At 42.5% G+C, this 17,099-nt stretch overlaps 1 protein-coding gene and 1 non-coding gene across 2 annotated transcripts; one reads left to right on the forward strand and one right to left on the reverse strand.

Moving 5' to 3' along the window:
* Positions 1-11,986: 11,986 nt before the first annotated feature.
* LOC103648566 (probable galactinol--sucrose galactosyltransferase 2) lies at positions 11,987-16,177 on the forward strand. Its single transcript, XM_020548828.3, has 11 exons — positions 11,987-12,004; positions 12,094-12,140; positions 12,249-12,356; positions 12,433-12,540; positions 12,627-13,037; positions 14,442-14,583; positions 14,666-14,733; positions 14,849-14,983; positions 15,149-15,366; positions 15,458-15,546; positions 15,645-16,177. The coding sequence occupies exons 1-11, from the start codon at positions 11,987-11,989 to the stop codon at positions 15,939-15,941; spliced, it is 1,641 nt and encodes a 546-aa protein (XP_020404417.1). The 3' UTR covers positions 15,942-16,177.
* A 431-nt stretch (positions 16,178-16,608) lies between these two features.
* On the reverse strand, positions 16,609-16,769 carry LOC111590947 (U1 spliceosomal RNA). The gene has a single exon (XR_004856737.1). It is a non-coding gene; the product is annotated as a U1 spliceosomal RNA (small nuclear RNA).
* Between the last annotated feature and the right edge of the window lie 330 nt (positions 16,770-17,099).

The following is a 17,099-nucleotide window of genomic DNA, read 5'->3' on the forward strand; positions in this document are numbered from 1 at the left end:
TGGCACCGGACTGTCCGGTGTGCACCGGACATGTCCGGTGCGCCAACGGCTCCAAGACTGCCAACGGTCGGCTTCGCCACAGAAGGAAAGAAATCGGGCACCGGACAGTGTCCGGTGTGCACCGGACTGTCCGGTGCTCCACCCGACAGAAGGCAAGATTTGCCTTCCTGGATTGCTTCCAACGGCTCCTATGCCCCTTATGCCTATAAAAGGGACCCCTAGGCGCCTCCAGCGATATACAAGTGCAGCCAACAAGTATAGACTTCACTCAAATCAATTCTCGCTCTCCCTCTTGTGTGTAACTCTATAGTTTGTGTAGAAGGCACAGCTATAAGCCTTTAGAGAGTGGAAAAGAGCTGCTAAGAGCTAGAGCAAGGTCTTGAGCGTATCGTTACTCTACCGAGGTGCTGCCGAGAAGTTTGTAAGCAGCCACGGTGTTGTTGTAACCCATCTCAATAGTGAAAGGCTCTATCTGTCATATTGACAGATCTGAGCAAACGGAGGAAGGAGTTGAAATAGACTCCAAGCCCAGGTGTGGCTAACTCCAACGAGGACTAGGCAAGCATTTCAGGCTTGGCCGAACCTCGGGATAAATCCATGCGTCTGTGTGCTCTGTTCCGTATTGTATTCTAACTCTCTGTCTTACTCGCCTTTATATCTGCACTTCAACACTTATCTGTGGTATAAGCTTTATTTGAAGTGCAGGATATTTTGAGACAGGATCTTCTATTCCGCTGCAACCTACTCGAAGAGTCTTCTCACTCCACTGCGTACTAAGTCTTCGAGTAGAGTAAGAATTTAAGTTTTAAAGTAAAAAGTTTTATTCGCCTATTCACCCCCCCTCTAGGCGACATCCAGATCCTGTTCCCGGGTCAAAGGGAACTTTCAATTGGTATCAAAGCTAGGCCTCTCCAGTGTGGGCTTAGCCGTCCGGAGATAACGATGTCGTCACAAGAGGTAATTGTAGAACTTCTTTTAGGCGATGGCTCTAATTACAAATCTTGGTCTGTCTCTATTTATAATGCTTTCATGAGTGTTGATCCTGATTTGAGACAGATCTTTAGGAGAAGTATTTTTCCATCTGATATTAGTAAAAATCCCTCTAATGATGAACTAAGATGTTTTTCTCTCAATCACCGTGCTTACAGCATCTTAGTTGATTCTCTTTCTAGAGGTGCTTATTTTGCCATCATGAGTAGTGGTAATGACTTAATTGTTGATGCTCATGATTTATGGAATAGAATTAAAGTAAAATATTGTGTGGCAAATTGTACTGCTCCTACTCCCAATATTACTTGTGATACTAACCATTCAAAGGGAGAAGAACAAGAACGATGGCACCCAAACGATGAATCCACCTCGTCAACAGGTTTGTTCTCCACTAGTGATAAATGTTTTATTGCTGATAATGATGGTGGAGACGAAAGCGATGATGAGGAGGAATATGAGGATGATAGCGAGGATGAGTCTTCATCACCACAAGGTACATTTTCCTGTACTGCTTCCACTAATAATAATGACAGGGAAAATAAGACCGGTGATGTGGAAGAAAAGGAGATTCGCCGGTTCTACACCCATCTCAACAAAGAAGACAAAGTGCTCTTGGTTAAGTTGTTGAGGAGGAACAAGGAACAAGGCGAGACGCTTCTCAGGCTAGAGGAGACTCTCATCAAAACCAACGACAGCCTGGAGAAGATGACCAAAGAACATGAGGAGCTAAAGTGCTCTCATGATAATTTGGTCCATCGGTATGAATCTATTTTATTTGAGCAAAGAAATAATCATGATGTATTATCTGATGTTGCTCAACTTAAAGCTGAGAATTCTATGCTTAAGAATCAAGTAGAAATGATAAATTTAGAAAAACTTGCTCTAAGTGAAAAATATGATATGCTATATTATTCTCATAATGAATTAGTTGATGACCATATCATGCTTAATATTGCTCATGAGGTCATAATTGCGAACTTAAATTCATGTGAACCTCACTCTCGCACGAGTGCGCATTTGAATTGTATATCACCATGTGCTAACCCCTGCTGTTCAAAAGAAAGCCAATGTTTGAATAAGCATCAAGATGCAGGGTCACAAAAGAAATTGTGTGGGAACAAGAAGCAAAGACAACTAAGGAGAAGACGCATTGCTCAACTCTCTCAAGATATCCACGGGCGCGTGGTGAAGAAGCTTGAGAAAGGAAAAACTGCAGCAAGTGTTGAGCTTCATAAAAAGATTGTTCCTAAAGATGAAGAAATCAACATGAGCTTGGAAAAAGGTAAAGATTTATTTAATCATGTTGTTTGCACTGACCTTTTCTCTATGTCATCAAAGAGCAAAAAGAGAAGAGGAAAAAGGAGGTGTTTCAAGTGCAAGAAGCTAGGCCACCTTATCGCATCTTGTCCATACAAAGACAAGGATGAAGGGACAAGGAGTTGTTTTGGATGCAACAATAAGGACCACATGATCACGTCTTGTCCGCTATTGATGAACCAAGCCCGTGCAATCTCCATGAACCAAGCACATGCACTCTCCAAGTTGACCCCCACTAAGGAAAATAACAAACAGCAAGTATCATGTCAAGTTGAGCGACGCTTCTGCTACAAGTGTGGCGAGCAGGGTCATCTATCCAAGGTATGTAATAAAGGTAAGGCTCCTAAACGAGTAAAGTTGTCTCAATCTCATTTGCTTAGGAGACCCAAATCATATACTTGTGCTAGATCTACAACGAGCTCACCTAGAACTAGCACAAAGACTATTTGGATACCAAAGGCACTTTTAGTTGATCGTTATGGACCCATCCCGAGGTGGGTACCAAACTGTGCTAACTAGACCATGCAGGTGCCTTGAGATGGACTGGAGACCATGGGAGAGCTTAAGACAGTTAACTAAAAATGCTTAAGCTGTCAATTGTTTTGGTGTTTATTGACCCAAGGTTGATTTATTGTAAAACACTAATCCCATGTTCATCTCAAGTGAAATAAGGTGTATAGGTCCTGAACCATTATTGGTGAATCAAGTAAAGGACTTTGATGAGAATCTACAACGTGCTCTCCAAAGGACGGTACTCGTGTATTTTAAGTACATAACTGCAATTTAGTATTGCTCTTAAGTTAGCTTGTTGTGCTACCTGTCTTTGGAGTAGTGATGCTTTATGATTGCCTGTGCTAAATAAATCATAATGATGTTTGTTTAATCATGACTAGTGCACTAAAGGATATATCTTTTGAATCATTCATGGGTAGCTCTTTCATTCGTTATATCCACAGCGATTAACCCTCTTTGTGTATATGGATAAAACATGTAACTGTGTGTAAGTCATGCTATGTGCAAACATGACATTTTGTTTAGTCCATGTTCACATGACTACCCTGGTTTGGTATTATGAGAATTTCAAATCCATGTCGTGCCCTTTTGAGCTATGAGATGCGTAAGGAGCCCTGAATTGGTGATAACAAATACTCTCAAAAAGGCAAAGGTATGGAAAATGGAACTGTGCAATTTTATTGAATATCTTGAAGTTCCATTGATAGTGATCATAGCTGTGTTCTTGCATTTCATTGGTAGCATCGTGTCTTAGAAGACTTATGCCTTAAAATGTTGTTTCTTTTGGTGTACCTAAAGAACCTTCTTAACTATGATGTGCTTAGACATGATCGTGTTGTTTTTCAATTAGTATATGTGATGCAATGATAGCTAATTATGAAGCATGTCTAAGTTGCGTGTAAATGTTATACTTCCTGTGAGTATTCAATTGGCTTAGGTGCCACTGAGGCATGCAGTGTTGTATTTAGTCAACCTTTCATTTAGCCTTCAATTGGTATTAAGTGGTTTTTCATTTGATATTCAAATTGGTATCTTTTGTGATGAAAATGATAGGGTATGCCTTAACCAAGGTATATGGTGATTCCCTCTAGTTCTAAGGAAGCTAGAATGTGCAAAGTGCAAGTCATTCAAATACTTGATGCACAACTTGAGGGGGAGCACACATAACTCGTGTCTTTTGAGACTAACTGTTTCTTGAGCAATCTTGTATAGTCTCTAGGTGGAAAAGAGAAGATAAGCAAGAAATGGAGCAATCAGGACTTGGGTACCTCTATAAGTCAAGAAATTGGTATCTCAAGTCATGAGTAAGTACATATTTGTAGATTGCTCATGCTCTATAATATCTGGTGATAATAGATGCTTATTCTTAAATATCATGGAGCTATGATAATAAATGAACTTTTGCAATTGGTATCTTTCAATTGGTAGCCGTGATAGTCTGCTTCAATTGACATCTTTTGATAATCATTAGAATAGAAGTTTCTTCTTGTGCCCAATACTATAACTTGTTATAAGTTTGGTGTCTTAGCAACAAGAAAAAGTTAGGAGAAAGAATCAGGCACAAGTGTGGAGAAGCTCTCGAGAGATCAAATACTTTCAAGATGGGAAGTACACTGCAACATGGTAAAGGTACAAAAGGAAGTATTAATCTTTTTGCATATATGTATCTTACCTAAATGTTGGTAGTGCATATGTTCAATAAATAAGGGGGAGTTTTTGATAATCGTTTTTCCTCCTTAACACCCTGCTGTCCCTTGACATCATCCTATGTCCTTGCTTGAGTATGGTTTTTGGTGTTTGATGTCAAAGGGGGAGAATTTGTGTATTAAAGCTTATCTCAACCTGAGAGGAAAGCTTATCCTAAGGGGTGATGTGTTAGTTTTAAGCTTTGCTAGTGGGGTATTCATATGCTTCCTACAGTATTATATGTGTTGCATCATATGGACTAGTGTTTCTGCTGTGATGAATTAACTGGCTTCTATAGTGTAATAGATAGTCATGTGGTTAATGGTGCTTTAAGATTGCTTTAAATTGGTATCTTAGTTTAAATTGGTATCTTAATGGTGAATAGTAGTAGGTTGATATTCCTGTGATATATCCACAAATTTGAATGATGTTTAACTCTGATTATGTGCATTTGTGTATTATAGCATCAAGGTTTGATTCTTGACACAATGCATCCTAAAAAGTGCTAAGGTGTAGAAATGTTTCGAATTGCCTAAGTATGTGCAAATTGGCGTCTGAGGCCAAGACTATGTTTTTGAAGTAAGCACATAATTAGGGGGAGCATTCTATAACTTAGAATTGAAAATTTGTGCTTCAAATCTTATTCTTATGTAAGCTTTAATTGTGTTGCCATCAATCACCAAAAAGGGGGAGATTGAAAGCTCTCTTGTGAGTTTTGGTGTTTGGATGACAACTTAATTAAAGGACTAACAAGTGTACTAAGTGTTGAACAGGTGCTTAAAGTAAAGCCTACAGGGTTCTACACAAGTGAACAAATGTGATGGTCCAAGAACTGGATTATGGATACATAATGGACAGCACAAGTAAGATGGACATTGCAAAAGTGAGACTTGGGTGCGTAGCTCGGAGACAACTGATCAAGCCAAGGACGGAGGCAAGAAGAGCTTCGAGGTACCAAGTGCACGGGAGAAGGTCAAGGAGGCTGAGGAACCCAAAGCCAAGGGTGAAGAAGAAGGCTTGCAAAGTCAAGGGTGATCGAGTTGAGAACAGCTACGGCACATCAAGGATCACTACATAAGGACGTGACTTACAGCCAATGAGGTAACAGCTACAGTGATGTGGTGTAAGTCATAAGGCTCAAGACCAAGCTCTAAGAAGGAGATCAAGGTCACTAGAAGGAGAACAAGTGTCAAAACCAGAACTGGAAGCAGCCCAAAAGAGCTAAGTTCATCTTGATCTTTAGTTTGGGTTGTTCCTATGTTTGGAAATGTTCTATGTGACCTTTGCAGGATGTTGGAGTTAAGAAATGTCAATCCAGATCAAGTCAAGCCGACTTGATGATTTATGAGTCCAACATCAAAGCTCAAGCATGTGAAATGCTATGGATGTAATAATTAAGTGAAGGTATGTTTCTAGACTTGGTACATTGGTTTTAGTATACTAATATACTTGTCTAAGTGATAGAAACAGAAAGAAGAAGAAAAGGAACGAGGTGCAAAGGCTTGGCTGTGTACAGCCAAGGTTCTGCTCAGTCTGAGTGCACCGGACTGTCCGGTGGTGCACCGGACAGTGTCCGGTGGTGCACCGGACAGTGTCCGGTGCGCCAGGCTAACTCTGGTGAAAAGACCGCTCTCGGGAATTCGTCGGCGACGTTCGGCTAAAATTCACCGGACTGTCCGGTGTGCACCGGACTGTCCGGTGAGCCAACGGTTGGCCGGGCCAACGGTCGGCTGCGCAATCTGCGCGGGACACGTGGCCGAGCCAACGGCTAGAAGATGGCACCGGACTGTCCGGTGTGCACCGGACATGTCCGGTGCGCCAACGGCTCCAAGACTGCCAACGGTCGGCTTCGCCACAGAAGGAAAGAAATCGGGCACCGGACAGTGTCCGGTGTGCACCGGACTGTCCGGTGCTCCACCCGACAGAAGGCAAGATTTGCCTTCCTGGATTGCTTCCAACGGCTCCTAGGCCCCTTATGCCTATAAAAGGGACCCCTAGGCGCCTCCAGCGATATACAAGTGCAGCCAACAAGTATAGACTTCACTCAAATCAATTCTCGCTCTCCCTCTTGTGTGTAACTCTATAGTTTGTGTAGAAGGCACAGCTATAAGCCTTTAGAGAGTGGAAAAGAGCTGCTAAGAGCTAGAGCAAGGTCTTGAGCGTATCGTTACTCTACCGAGGTGCTGCCGAGAAGTTTGTAAGCAGCCACGGTGTTGTTGTAACCCATCTCAATAGTGAAAGGCTCTATCTGTCATATTGACAGATCTGAGCAAACGGAGGAAGGAGTTGAAATAGACTCCAAGCCCAGGTGTGGCTAACTCCAACGAGGACTAGGCAAGCATTTCAGGCTTGGCCGAACCTCGGGATAAATCCATGCGTCTGTGTGCTCTGTTCCGTATTGTATTCTAACTCTCTGTCTTACTCGCCTTTATATCTGCACTTCAACACTTATCTGTGGTATAAGCTTTATTTGAAGTGCAGGATATTTTGAGACAGGATCTTCTATTCCGCTGCAACCTACTCGAAGAGTCTTCTCACTCCACTGCGTACTAAGTCTTCGAGTAGAGTAAGAATTTAAGTTTTAAAGTAAAAAGTTTTATTCGCCTATTCACCCCCCCTCTAGGCGACATCCAGATCCTGTTCCCGGGTCAAAGGGAACTTTCACTTAGAATAACCTTAACCATTTCGTGGTCGTCCCACTTGACGCTCCCAAGGTTGCGCACTTGGTTCACCAAAGTCTTGAGCCGGTTGTACATGTGTTGTGGCTCTTCCCCTTTGCGAAGCCGGAACCGACCGAGCTCCCCCTCGATCGTTTCCCGCTTGGTGATCTTGGTGAGCTCATCTCCTTCGTGCGCGGTTTTGAGCACATCCCAAACCTCCTTGGCGCTCTTCGACCCTTGAACTTTGTTATACTCCTCTCTACTTAAAGAGGCGAGGAGTATTGTTGTCGCTTGAGAGTTGAAGTGCTCGATTTGGGCCACCTCATCCTCATCATAGTCTTTATCCCCTACGGATGGTACCTGTGCACCAAACTCAACAACATCCCATATACTTTTGTGGAGTGAGGTTAGATGAAATCGCATTAAATCACTCCACCTAGCATAATCTTCACCATCGAAAGTTGGTGGTTTGCCTAATGGGACGGAAAGTAAAGGTGCATTTTTAGAAATGCGAGGGTAATGTAGGGGGATCTTACTAAACTTCTTACGCTCTTGGCGTTTAGAAGTTACGGAGGGCGCATCGGAGTCGGAGGTCGATGTTGATGAAGTGTCGGTCTCGTAGTAGACCACTTTCCTCATCCTTTTGTGCTTGTCCCCTCTCCGATGTGGCTTGTGGGAGGAAGATCTCTCCTTCTTCTCTTTGTGGTGCGAAGAAGATTTCTTCTCCTTTCCTTTGTTGGAGGAGCTCTTCTTCTTCTCCTTCCTCTTGGTGCGGGACTCTTCCGATGAAGTGCTCCCGTGGCTTGTAGTGGGCTTTTCGCCGGTCTCCATCTCCTTCTTGGCGTGATCTCCCGACATCACTTTGAGCGGTTAGGCTCTAATGAAGCACCGGGCTCTGATACCAATTGAAAGTCGCCTAGAGGGGGGGGGTGAATAGGGTGAAACTGAAATTCTCAAAAATAATCACAACTACAAGCCGGGTTAGCGTTAGAAATATAAACGAGTCCGCGAGAGAGGGAGCAAAACAAATCGCAAGCAAATGAAGAGTGTGACACGCGGATTTGTTTTACCGAGGTTCGGTTCTTGCAAACCTACTCCCCGTTGAGGAGGCCACAAAGGCCGGGTCTCTTTCAACCCTTCCCTCTCTCAATCGGTCCCTCGGACCGAGTGAGCTTCTCTTCTCAAATCACTTGGGAATCAAACTTCCCGCAAGGGCCACCACACAATTGGTGCCTATTGCCTCAATTACAAGGAGTGTTTGATCACAAGAAAGAATCAAGAAAGAAGGAAGCAATCCAAGCGCAAGAGCTCGAAAGAACACAAGCAAATCACTCTCTCTAGTCACTATGGCGTTGTGTGGAATTTGGAGAGGATTTGATCTCTTTGGTGTGTCTAGAATTGAATGCTAGAGCTCTTGTAGTAGTTAGGAAGTGGAAAACTTGGATGCAATGAATGGTGGGGTGGTTGGGGTATTTATAGCCCCAACCACCAACTTGACCGTTGGTGGAGGCCGTCTGTTTGATGGCGCACCGGACAGTCCGGTGCACACCGGACAGTCCGGTGCCCCCGCCACGTCACCAGTGCCGTTGGAAAATGACCGTTGGAGTTCTGTCTTCTGGGCCCGCCTTGATGTCCGGTGGCGCACCGGACATGCACTGTAGAGTGTCCGGTGCGCCTGCATGGGCGTGCCTGACCTCTGCGCGCGCTGGCGCGCAATAAATGCGCTGCAGGTAGCCGTTGGCGCCTGAAGTAGCCGTTGCTCCGCAGATGCACCGGACAGTCCGGTGTACACCGGACAGTCCGGTGAATTATAGCGGAGCGGCTGGAGTGAAAACCCGAGGCTGGCGAGTTCCTGAGGTCGTCCTTCCATGGAGCACCGGACATGTCCGGTGCACACCGGACAGTCCGGTGAATTATAGCGCGAGTGCCTCTGGAAATTCCCGAAGGTGACGAGTTTGAAACCTGAGTCATCTGGTGCACCGGACATGTCCGGTGGTGCACCGGACACTGTCCGGTGGCACACCGGACAGTCCGGTGCGCCAGACCAGAGGAGCCTTCGGTTGCTCCTTTGCATTTTTGTTGAACCCAACACTTGGTCTTTTTATTGGCTAAGTGTGAACCTTTGACACCTGTATAACTTATACACTAGAGCAAACTAGTTAGTCCAAAGATTTATGTTGGGTAATTCAACCACCAAAATTATTTAGGAACTAGGTGTAAGCCTAATTCCCTTTCAGTCGCCATAAAATTCTAGCTCACATGTTACTCTCTCCTAAATTTTGTGATTCTGTATTACCGGTCGAAGGAATTAGGTTAAGAATACCAGTGGGCAAGGATAAACTAATGATGAAAAAACCATAGGACGAATGCTATGCCGAACTCAAACAAGACTAACTAAGTTTTTCTTTCAAAGTTGCAGCTGCCTGCATTAGAATAGTAACCTATGAAATATTTACGCCTAAATTGAAATGGAATCTTAATTGCTTGTAGTATAAACAAATCTGATAGTTATGGCATCTGTGATACCTGAGTATCCATCAAATGGAACCTTATGATTCATGTCATGCCAAACCACCATTATATACAATCATCAGAACATATACACTGTTCTAGTAGAATAAGTTGAGATTAGTGTACCCTAAAATCTTAATGCATCTTGCTTGTAGCAGCTTCTTTTGCTTTTTCGTCCTGGGAAAGAAATTAGTATGGCATTGATATAGACACTTGGACCAACTGTCTACAAAACAAATATTAGTTCAAGGACGTGTGCTTCCAATAATTTGTAGTTTTTTTCTTTTTTAACTTACTATTGCTTTTCCTCGGGTCTTGTCTGTTTTTCTTACCACTTCAGGATTCACACAGCTAACAACATGTCCAAATGAAACCTGATAAGCGAGCATCCAAATTTAATTGTTGGCGGTACCTTGGCTTTCGCCTGAACTTTGTTTTTTCCTCTTGCAGGGCAAAATCAGCCCGCGCAACTATTAGAGAGGGTTCTGTTGAAAATGCAATGTCTATGGGACCTGGTAAAATGGATCTTAAATATAGCTGAAGAGACGTGCAACATGATCTTTGTGCTCATTTAAGAATGTTGGGCCGTGAGGAATGCAGGTGGGAGTTTAGGAACTGGAGTATACATGAAGATGAAGCAAATAATTATTGGCTAGAAATCCGACATCAGGTAACGGTCCGTGGACATTAATATACACATCTATCTTGTTCCAAACTTTTTTTGTTGCTATCAAGTTAACATGGGGCCAGTCAGAAACTGGGCACATAATTGCTTTTTATCTTCACACCACCTCCTCACGGTGCCATCTAGCTCCTGAAATGCAGAAAGAAGAAGCTCAAGGAGTTCAAACGCTAGCTGCTTCAAACAAACTAGGGACTATACTGTACAGAGGAAAAACCCAAATAGAAATGTAAGCTGGTGATCAAATTACTGATGATGCTCTTCTTTTATTTCCTATTGTTTCTCAAATGCAAGTTGCTTACTACGTTCCATAGAAACAATTCAGACAACAAATTGTACAGCCGTAGTGTTATGAAAACATACGATAAATGGACACCAAAGCAAAATTTTGCAATAAATCTCCCCACGTAATTATCATGTGGTCCATGTGAATTCATACTCCTATCTGTTACTTCCTCCATTCCAAATTATAAAACAATTTTAGTTTTCTAGAACCGTGAAGGAACTCCATGTATGCAACCTGGGTCAAATAATCTATTATAGGATAGCTGGTTTAGTTGGTCACCGAGGATCTGCTCTTGCATGACTGAGAATCTGATGCCGCCAAATGGGAGGGAGGGCTTTGGTGCTTAGGTAATAACGACTATACAAAATATGAAATTTGTAGTGTCTACTGCAAGAGAAACTTGAGGGGCTACCAATACAGGTCCAGCTTCCACCATATTCAAACCCACACACTAGGGAACTCCATAAAAAGTAAATTAATAGACAATGTGGTCTCCAAGAATACTTACCTGAAGAAAGAATTAGATATCCTAAGCACATTCTACTTTCATAATCCTTTCAACCAACCAGACTCAGCAAAAAGGCGATGCAGAGGGAAGGGAGCTCTACAGGAAGGGGAATGAGGAGGGGGTGACGTGAGAGCCGATAGGGACAAAACCGTGGAGGTGGAACATTGCAACATATGAGATGTTCATCATCATATAGCATCGACAACATATATCCGTTCAATAGGTCCTTAAGACAGCTTCAACAAAGAGATGTGGTAGGTAACAGGTAATGAGGGTGCATCAAATCCTAGATAAACCTCACAATCAACCCTAAGTATTTGTGCAACAGAGCATCTTTCCTCAAGTAAATTTCATTGACATAATATTACTTTCTAACAAAACAACCATATGCTGATTATAACACCAGTCTTTAGTACTACAGGGTTGCTACACATACCGGAAAAAGGGGAGATAAGGATTCCAAAACACCCGGAGGAAACATGTATATGGGGCCATATCCAATCAAGAAATACGAACAAACGTGGCATCACAAAGAAATTTTCTCTAGTAAGCAAGTAGGTACCATTATAACTTCGATGATCAGAGTAACTTCCATTTAGTTGACTTCTTGAACCAACCCATTTTCCATTAGATCTCCTATTTTCGTTGTACTCATCATTGTCATCCTGCAAAATGATGATCAATGAACACATAGTGAAATTCAAAGAGAATAACATTTTTCCAAAAATAAGGATCACTGCCATCCTGTAAGGGTATCCATTTCGTTGAGGATCATTGTCATCCTGTAAGGGTATCCATTTCATTGAGGATCTATTCCTTAAAAAATACTCACGATGAAGCCTACAGGTCAAGTAAAATATGTTAGAATATATTTAGTAGTTTAGATATATATAAGAATATGTACATGTGTAGATGTACGATTGACAAAATGGTCTGACAGCATAATTTAATTGTTAACCCAAGTGGGATTGAGGAGGGCCTTCAAAGGTTTGTAGGAACAAATGTTTCACTAGAAAATGGGAACACACACTAAGAGCATCTTTTGCCTCATTTTCATAGCTATCACTTACTAATGATGCATTTCATGTCCTACAGTCTGCGTGAAGGTGGTGTGCCACCAAGGTTTCTGATTATAGATGATGGTTGGCAAGAAACAGTTGACGAAATCAAGGAAGTGGATGAAGCCCTCCGTGCGCAGACTGTGTTAGTGTTCCATCCTTTGGTAATCCATAAAAGTGTGCATAGCGCCAGTTCCTGATTCATACTGTAATTATGCCAGATTTGCGCAGAGGCTGGCTGATCTGAAGGAGAATCATAAGTTCAGGGGGGAAACCTGCAAGAATCTTGAGGACCTTGTTAAAACGATAAAAGAAAAACATGGAGTCAAGTAATTTTTTTTTCAGAATACTTGTTCTATGATGACTGAATCTTTATATTTTTTTGATGGTTAAGATGCAATGTGCAAAACTATAGGTGCGTCTACATGTGGCATGCTTTACTTGGATATTGGGGAGGCACCTTAGCAACATCCAAAGTGATGAAGAAGTATAATCCAAAGCTTGTTTATCCAGTCCAATCGCGGGGTAATGTTGCGAATCTGAGGGATATTGCCATGGATAGCTTGGAGAAATTTGGAGTGGGTATCGTTGATCCTGACAAGATATATGAGTTCTACAATGATCAGCGCAGCTACCTTCCTAGTGTGGGTGTGGATGGCGTGAAGGTTGATGTTCAGAACGTGTTGGAAACTCTTGGACGCGGATTTGGTGGTCGTGTTGCAGTAACTCGAAAGTACCAGCAGGCTCTTGAGAAATCAATTGCCCAGAACTTCAAAACAAACAACCTAATCTGCTGCATGAGTCACAATTCAGACAGCATCTTTAGGTAGCATATTTCTTAGACTTGCTAAATGGGAAATTCTTTGCCAGCCAAAAGAAGTAGGGGGTTTGGGTATTCAGAATATAGACGTCCAGAACAAGTGTCTGCTTAGTAAATGGTTGTTTAAATTGTTGAATGGGGATGGTTTGTGGCAAACTTTGCTTAGAAAAAAATATCTGAGTAGATACACGCTCACAAAAGTAACCTCAAAACCAGGTGACTCCCATTTCTGGGCAGGTTTGATGAAAGTGAAGGACACCTTCCTAAATTTAGGTTCTTTTATCTTGAAAAACGGGACTCAGATTAGGTTTTGGGAGGACCGCTGGTTGGGGTTGCAACCTTTAATGACCCAATATCCATCGTTGTATAATATAGCGCGCAAAAAGAGTGCTGCTGTAGCGTCGGTTTTCGAAACGGTTCCGCTTAATGTTTCTTTTCAAAGAGCATTGGTGGGTGAAAACCTGAGGTTATGGCATCTGTTGGTTCTCAGAGTAGCTCAGGTTGAGCTATGTGGGGAAAATGATATGTTCAAATGGGATTTATCTGTGACGGGTCTTTTCTCGGTCAGGTCAATATATAGAGCACTCCTTAACAATAATCATGTGACTTATAATAAGACTCTATGGTCTTTGAAGGTACCTTTGAAGATAAAAATATTTATGTGGTATTTAATTAGAGGGGTGGTTTTAACAAAAGATAATCTTCTGAGGCGTAATTGGCATGGTGATAGAAAGTGTGCCTTTTGTCACTCGGATGAATCGATTCAACACTTGTTTTTTGCTTGTCACTATGCTCAGTTCATATGGAGGTTAGTTTTTTGGAGTTTGGGTTTCAATCAACCGAGATCAGTTAGACACGCTTTTGGGAATTGACTTTTTGGGATGCCTTCGAAAACTAAACATTTGATTATTTCAGGTGTTGCTGCTATATGCTGGGCTATCTGGATAAGTAGGAATGATTTAGTTTTTGACAAAAAACCCATGTTAACATACTTGCAGGTACTCTTTAGGGCGACGCATTGGTTTAGGACGTGGGCTGTTCTTCATAAACAAGAAGAGGGTATCCAAATAAAGGAAGCTTGTCGACGGTTAGAGTGCACGGCTCTACAGATTTTTGCTCAACATGGATGGAGGTTTACAAATCGAATTGCTTCGTAGTTTTGTCTATGGATTGTGTGTCTTTTTCTGGTTATCAAACCGTGGTCTTCTATGGTGTGTTTCGGGAGGTCTGTCCCTCCATATGTGGCTAGTCGTGTGACTACTTCATGTAAAAACTTTTGGTGTATTGGCTAATCCTCCAAACGAGGAGAAGCTGGACTAGTATCCATTATCTAAAAAAAGGTAGCATATTTCTAGCTGTGGAAAATATGAGTGTAGATAGAATCTGATATAATTCTTGGTTGTTTTCTAGTGCCTTGAAGAGTGCAGTTGCTAGAGCCTCAGAAGATTTCATGCCTCGGGAACCAACACTGCAAACTCTGCACATTGCGTCTGTGGCATTCAATAGCCTATTGTTGGGAGAAATCTTCATACCTGACTGGGATATGTTCCATGTGAGATTTCGACATCTCGGGCAGTATGTTTAGGCTCACTTCTATACTTCAGTAGCAGCTAATTTTCGTTTTCCTTGTGAAGAGCAAGCATGAATCAGCGGAATTCCACGGAGCAGCTAGAGCCCTGAGTGGAGGTGGTGTTTATGTCAGGTAGTTTTGTGTAGACCATTTACTTAATATATCTTCTATTTATGGTCTTGTGGTTGATTACTTTTAACCCAAGCACAGGAATTGACCATGCATGTAAATTTGTTGTGATACGCAGTGACAAACCTGGGGTGCATGATTTCAGTGTTCTAAAAAAGCTTGTTCTACCAGATGGTTCGATTCTAAGAGCAAGGTATGCTGGTCGTCCTACACGCGATTGTCTGTTCACTGACCCAGTCATGGATGGCAAAAGGTATGAGCACGAATATAGATTTACATTTTCTTTTGCTACTAAGTTGTTCCTTATAGCATACTCCCTCCGTTTCGTTTTAGTTGTCGCTGGATAGTGCAAAATTAAACTATTCAGCGACAACTAAAAAGAAACGGAGGGAGTGCTAATTTGTGAATTCTTCTGCAGTCTGATGAAGATATGGAACTTGAACAATTTCACTGGTGTCATTGGAGTGTTCAATTGTCAGGGAGCTGGACAGTGGGTTTGGCCAGTTAAACAAACTGCTTATGTTCCTACCAACATAAACATAACTGGTCAGCTCTCACCGTCCGACGTAGAATCTCTCGAGGAGATAGCTGGTGATGACTGGAATGGGGAGACTGCAGTATATGCTTTCGGTTCATGTAAATATTGTTGGCTGACTGTTTCTTTCTAACAATCCCATCGTACCACTATACTATCAGTGACTGATTAGCCATCTGTTTTGTCTCCCAGGTTCTCTTTCAAGGCTTCAGAAACACCAAAGTTTGGAGGTGTCACTGTCTACTATGACATGTGAGATCTACAGCATTTCACCAATAAAGGTCAGAACTTCAGATTACTTTCCACTCCCTCCCTTCTTACATGTATTCCACATTGTAAATATTAAGTTTTTACAGACATTCTTTGCTTCTTGCACCAGATTTTCAGCGAAGTCGTCCAGTTTGCGCCTCTTGGACTGATCGACATGTTCAACTCCGGTGGTGCACTTGACAATATTTCAAGCGTTGCAGATTCTTCAGCTACGACAGTTCATATAAGATGCCGAGGACCAGGGCGGTTTGGGGCGTATTCAGACACCAGGCCAGAGCTTTGCAGAGTTGATGAACACGAAGTGGAGTTCACTCTTGCAGAGGATGGCCTCCTGACCTTTTACCTTCCCCCTTCTTCCTCCCAGGACAACCTGAGACACGTTGAGATTGTCTACAAAGCATCATGAACGACATTTACCCTTATGATTCTTACGCTCCAGCATGCAATTTCTGGCGTGCTCTTCAGTAACCACCACACATGCACATTGACATGATGTAACAAAGAACCCATTTTGTTGGATTTGACTGTGTATGCTGTGCTGCAAATACCTGTTTTATACGATTGTTCTGCACCTGGACTGCTATAATTTGATTGAGATGGTATAGTTTTTTTAGATAAAAGATGGACATGGTATTTGAATTATTGAGATCCATTTTTAACCTGATGCCTTACTAAATACTGTCAGGCTGCCCCAACGTGAACTTGTCAAACCTTTTGGAGTCTGATTAAATTGATAGAAAAGAACATCTTAGTCAAACCTTTTGAAGTCTGATTAAATTGATAGAAAAGAACACCGAGATTTATGTCTCAAATAAGCAAATGCTATAAGAATATGCCTTTCATATGTACGTCTATATAATACTAGTGGTGAGTTAGGAACAGGATGAGGATCTCCTGTCAAAAGCCCAAAATCTTACCAGCCAAATATCGAAGGGACAAATTTAATATCGTCTACGGTGTCAATAAGTTAAGATTAGCTTATCTCCTTTTGAAACTCTAAAAACAGTGCAGAGAACAATAAAGCTACCCAACTTCCAAACGCCAAAGGACCAGAATTAAATTTATCAGAATTGGCAGGGGCCGCGCGAACGCGTACCCCCTCTACCACAAATTATGACGTCCACTCTCCCACTTGGGGAGATGGTAAGCCAGCGCACCCGCCATGTGCAATGCAGGCCACTGACCTAGGCCACTGGGCTTCTTGATCCCTAGTCGACCCCGTCCAGGTAAGTATGGAGCAATGGAGCACGGAGCGCTCATCTTATAGCGCGAGCTCGTGGCGCGTCTGCCTTCGCCTGGCGAGGTGGTGCTAAATCCTGAGACCGAACGAAACGCGTTCTGCACTTGTGCGCGCTGCTGCTTGAGTTCTCGTGGGCCACTGCTTGTAGTCCATGGACCTTTAACCTCGAGCCCAACATATTTTCCTTTTCCGTGTTTGGAAACAACCGGACTGCGAGCTGCAATGGACTGGACCCGGTTAGGCGTGAAATTAGAGCCTTTTGAGAGTGCAATTATTATCCGTGCCCTATAACAATGTTTTACTGTTCTTCAACAGCTTCAAATC

This window comes from Zea mays, chromosome 2, assembly GCF_902167145.1.
Source record: "Zea mays cultivar B73 chromosome 2, Zm-B73-REFERENCE-NAM-5.0, whole genome shotgun sequence".
Classification (NCBI taxonomy): domain Eukaryota; kingdom Viridiplantae; phylum Streptophyta; class Magnoliopsida; order Poales; family Poaceae; genus Zea; species Zea mays.

Bases quoted from the DNA above. Each gene is read 5' to 3' on its own strand.
- LOC103648566 (XM_020548828.3), top strand. The intron at 12,541-12,626 runs GTAATTTTTTTT...GCAAAACTATAG, and splicing joins AAAGAAAAACATGGAGTCAA to GTGCGTCTACATGTGGCATG. The intron at 15,547-15,644 runs GTCAGAACTTCA...TTCTTGCACCAG, and splicing joins ACAGCATTTCACCAATAAAG to ATTTTCAGCGAAGTCGTCCA.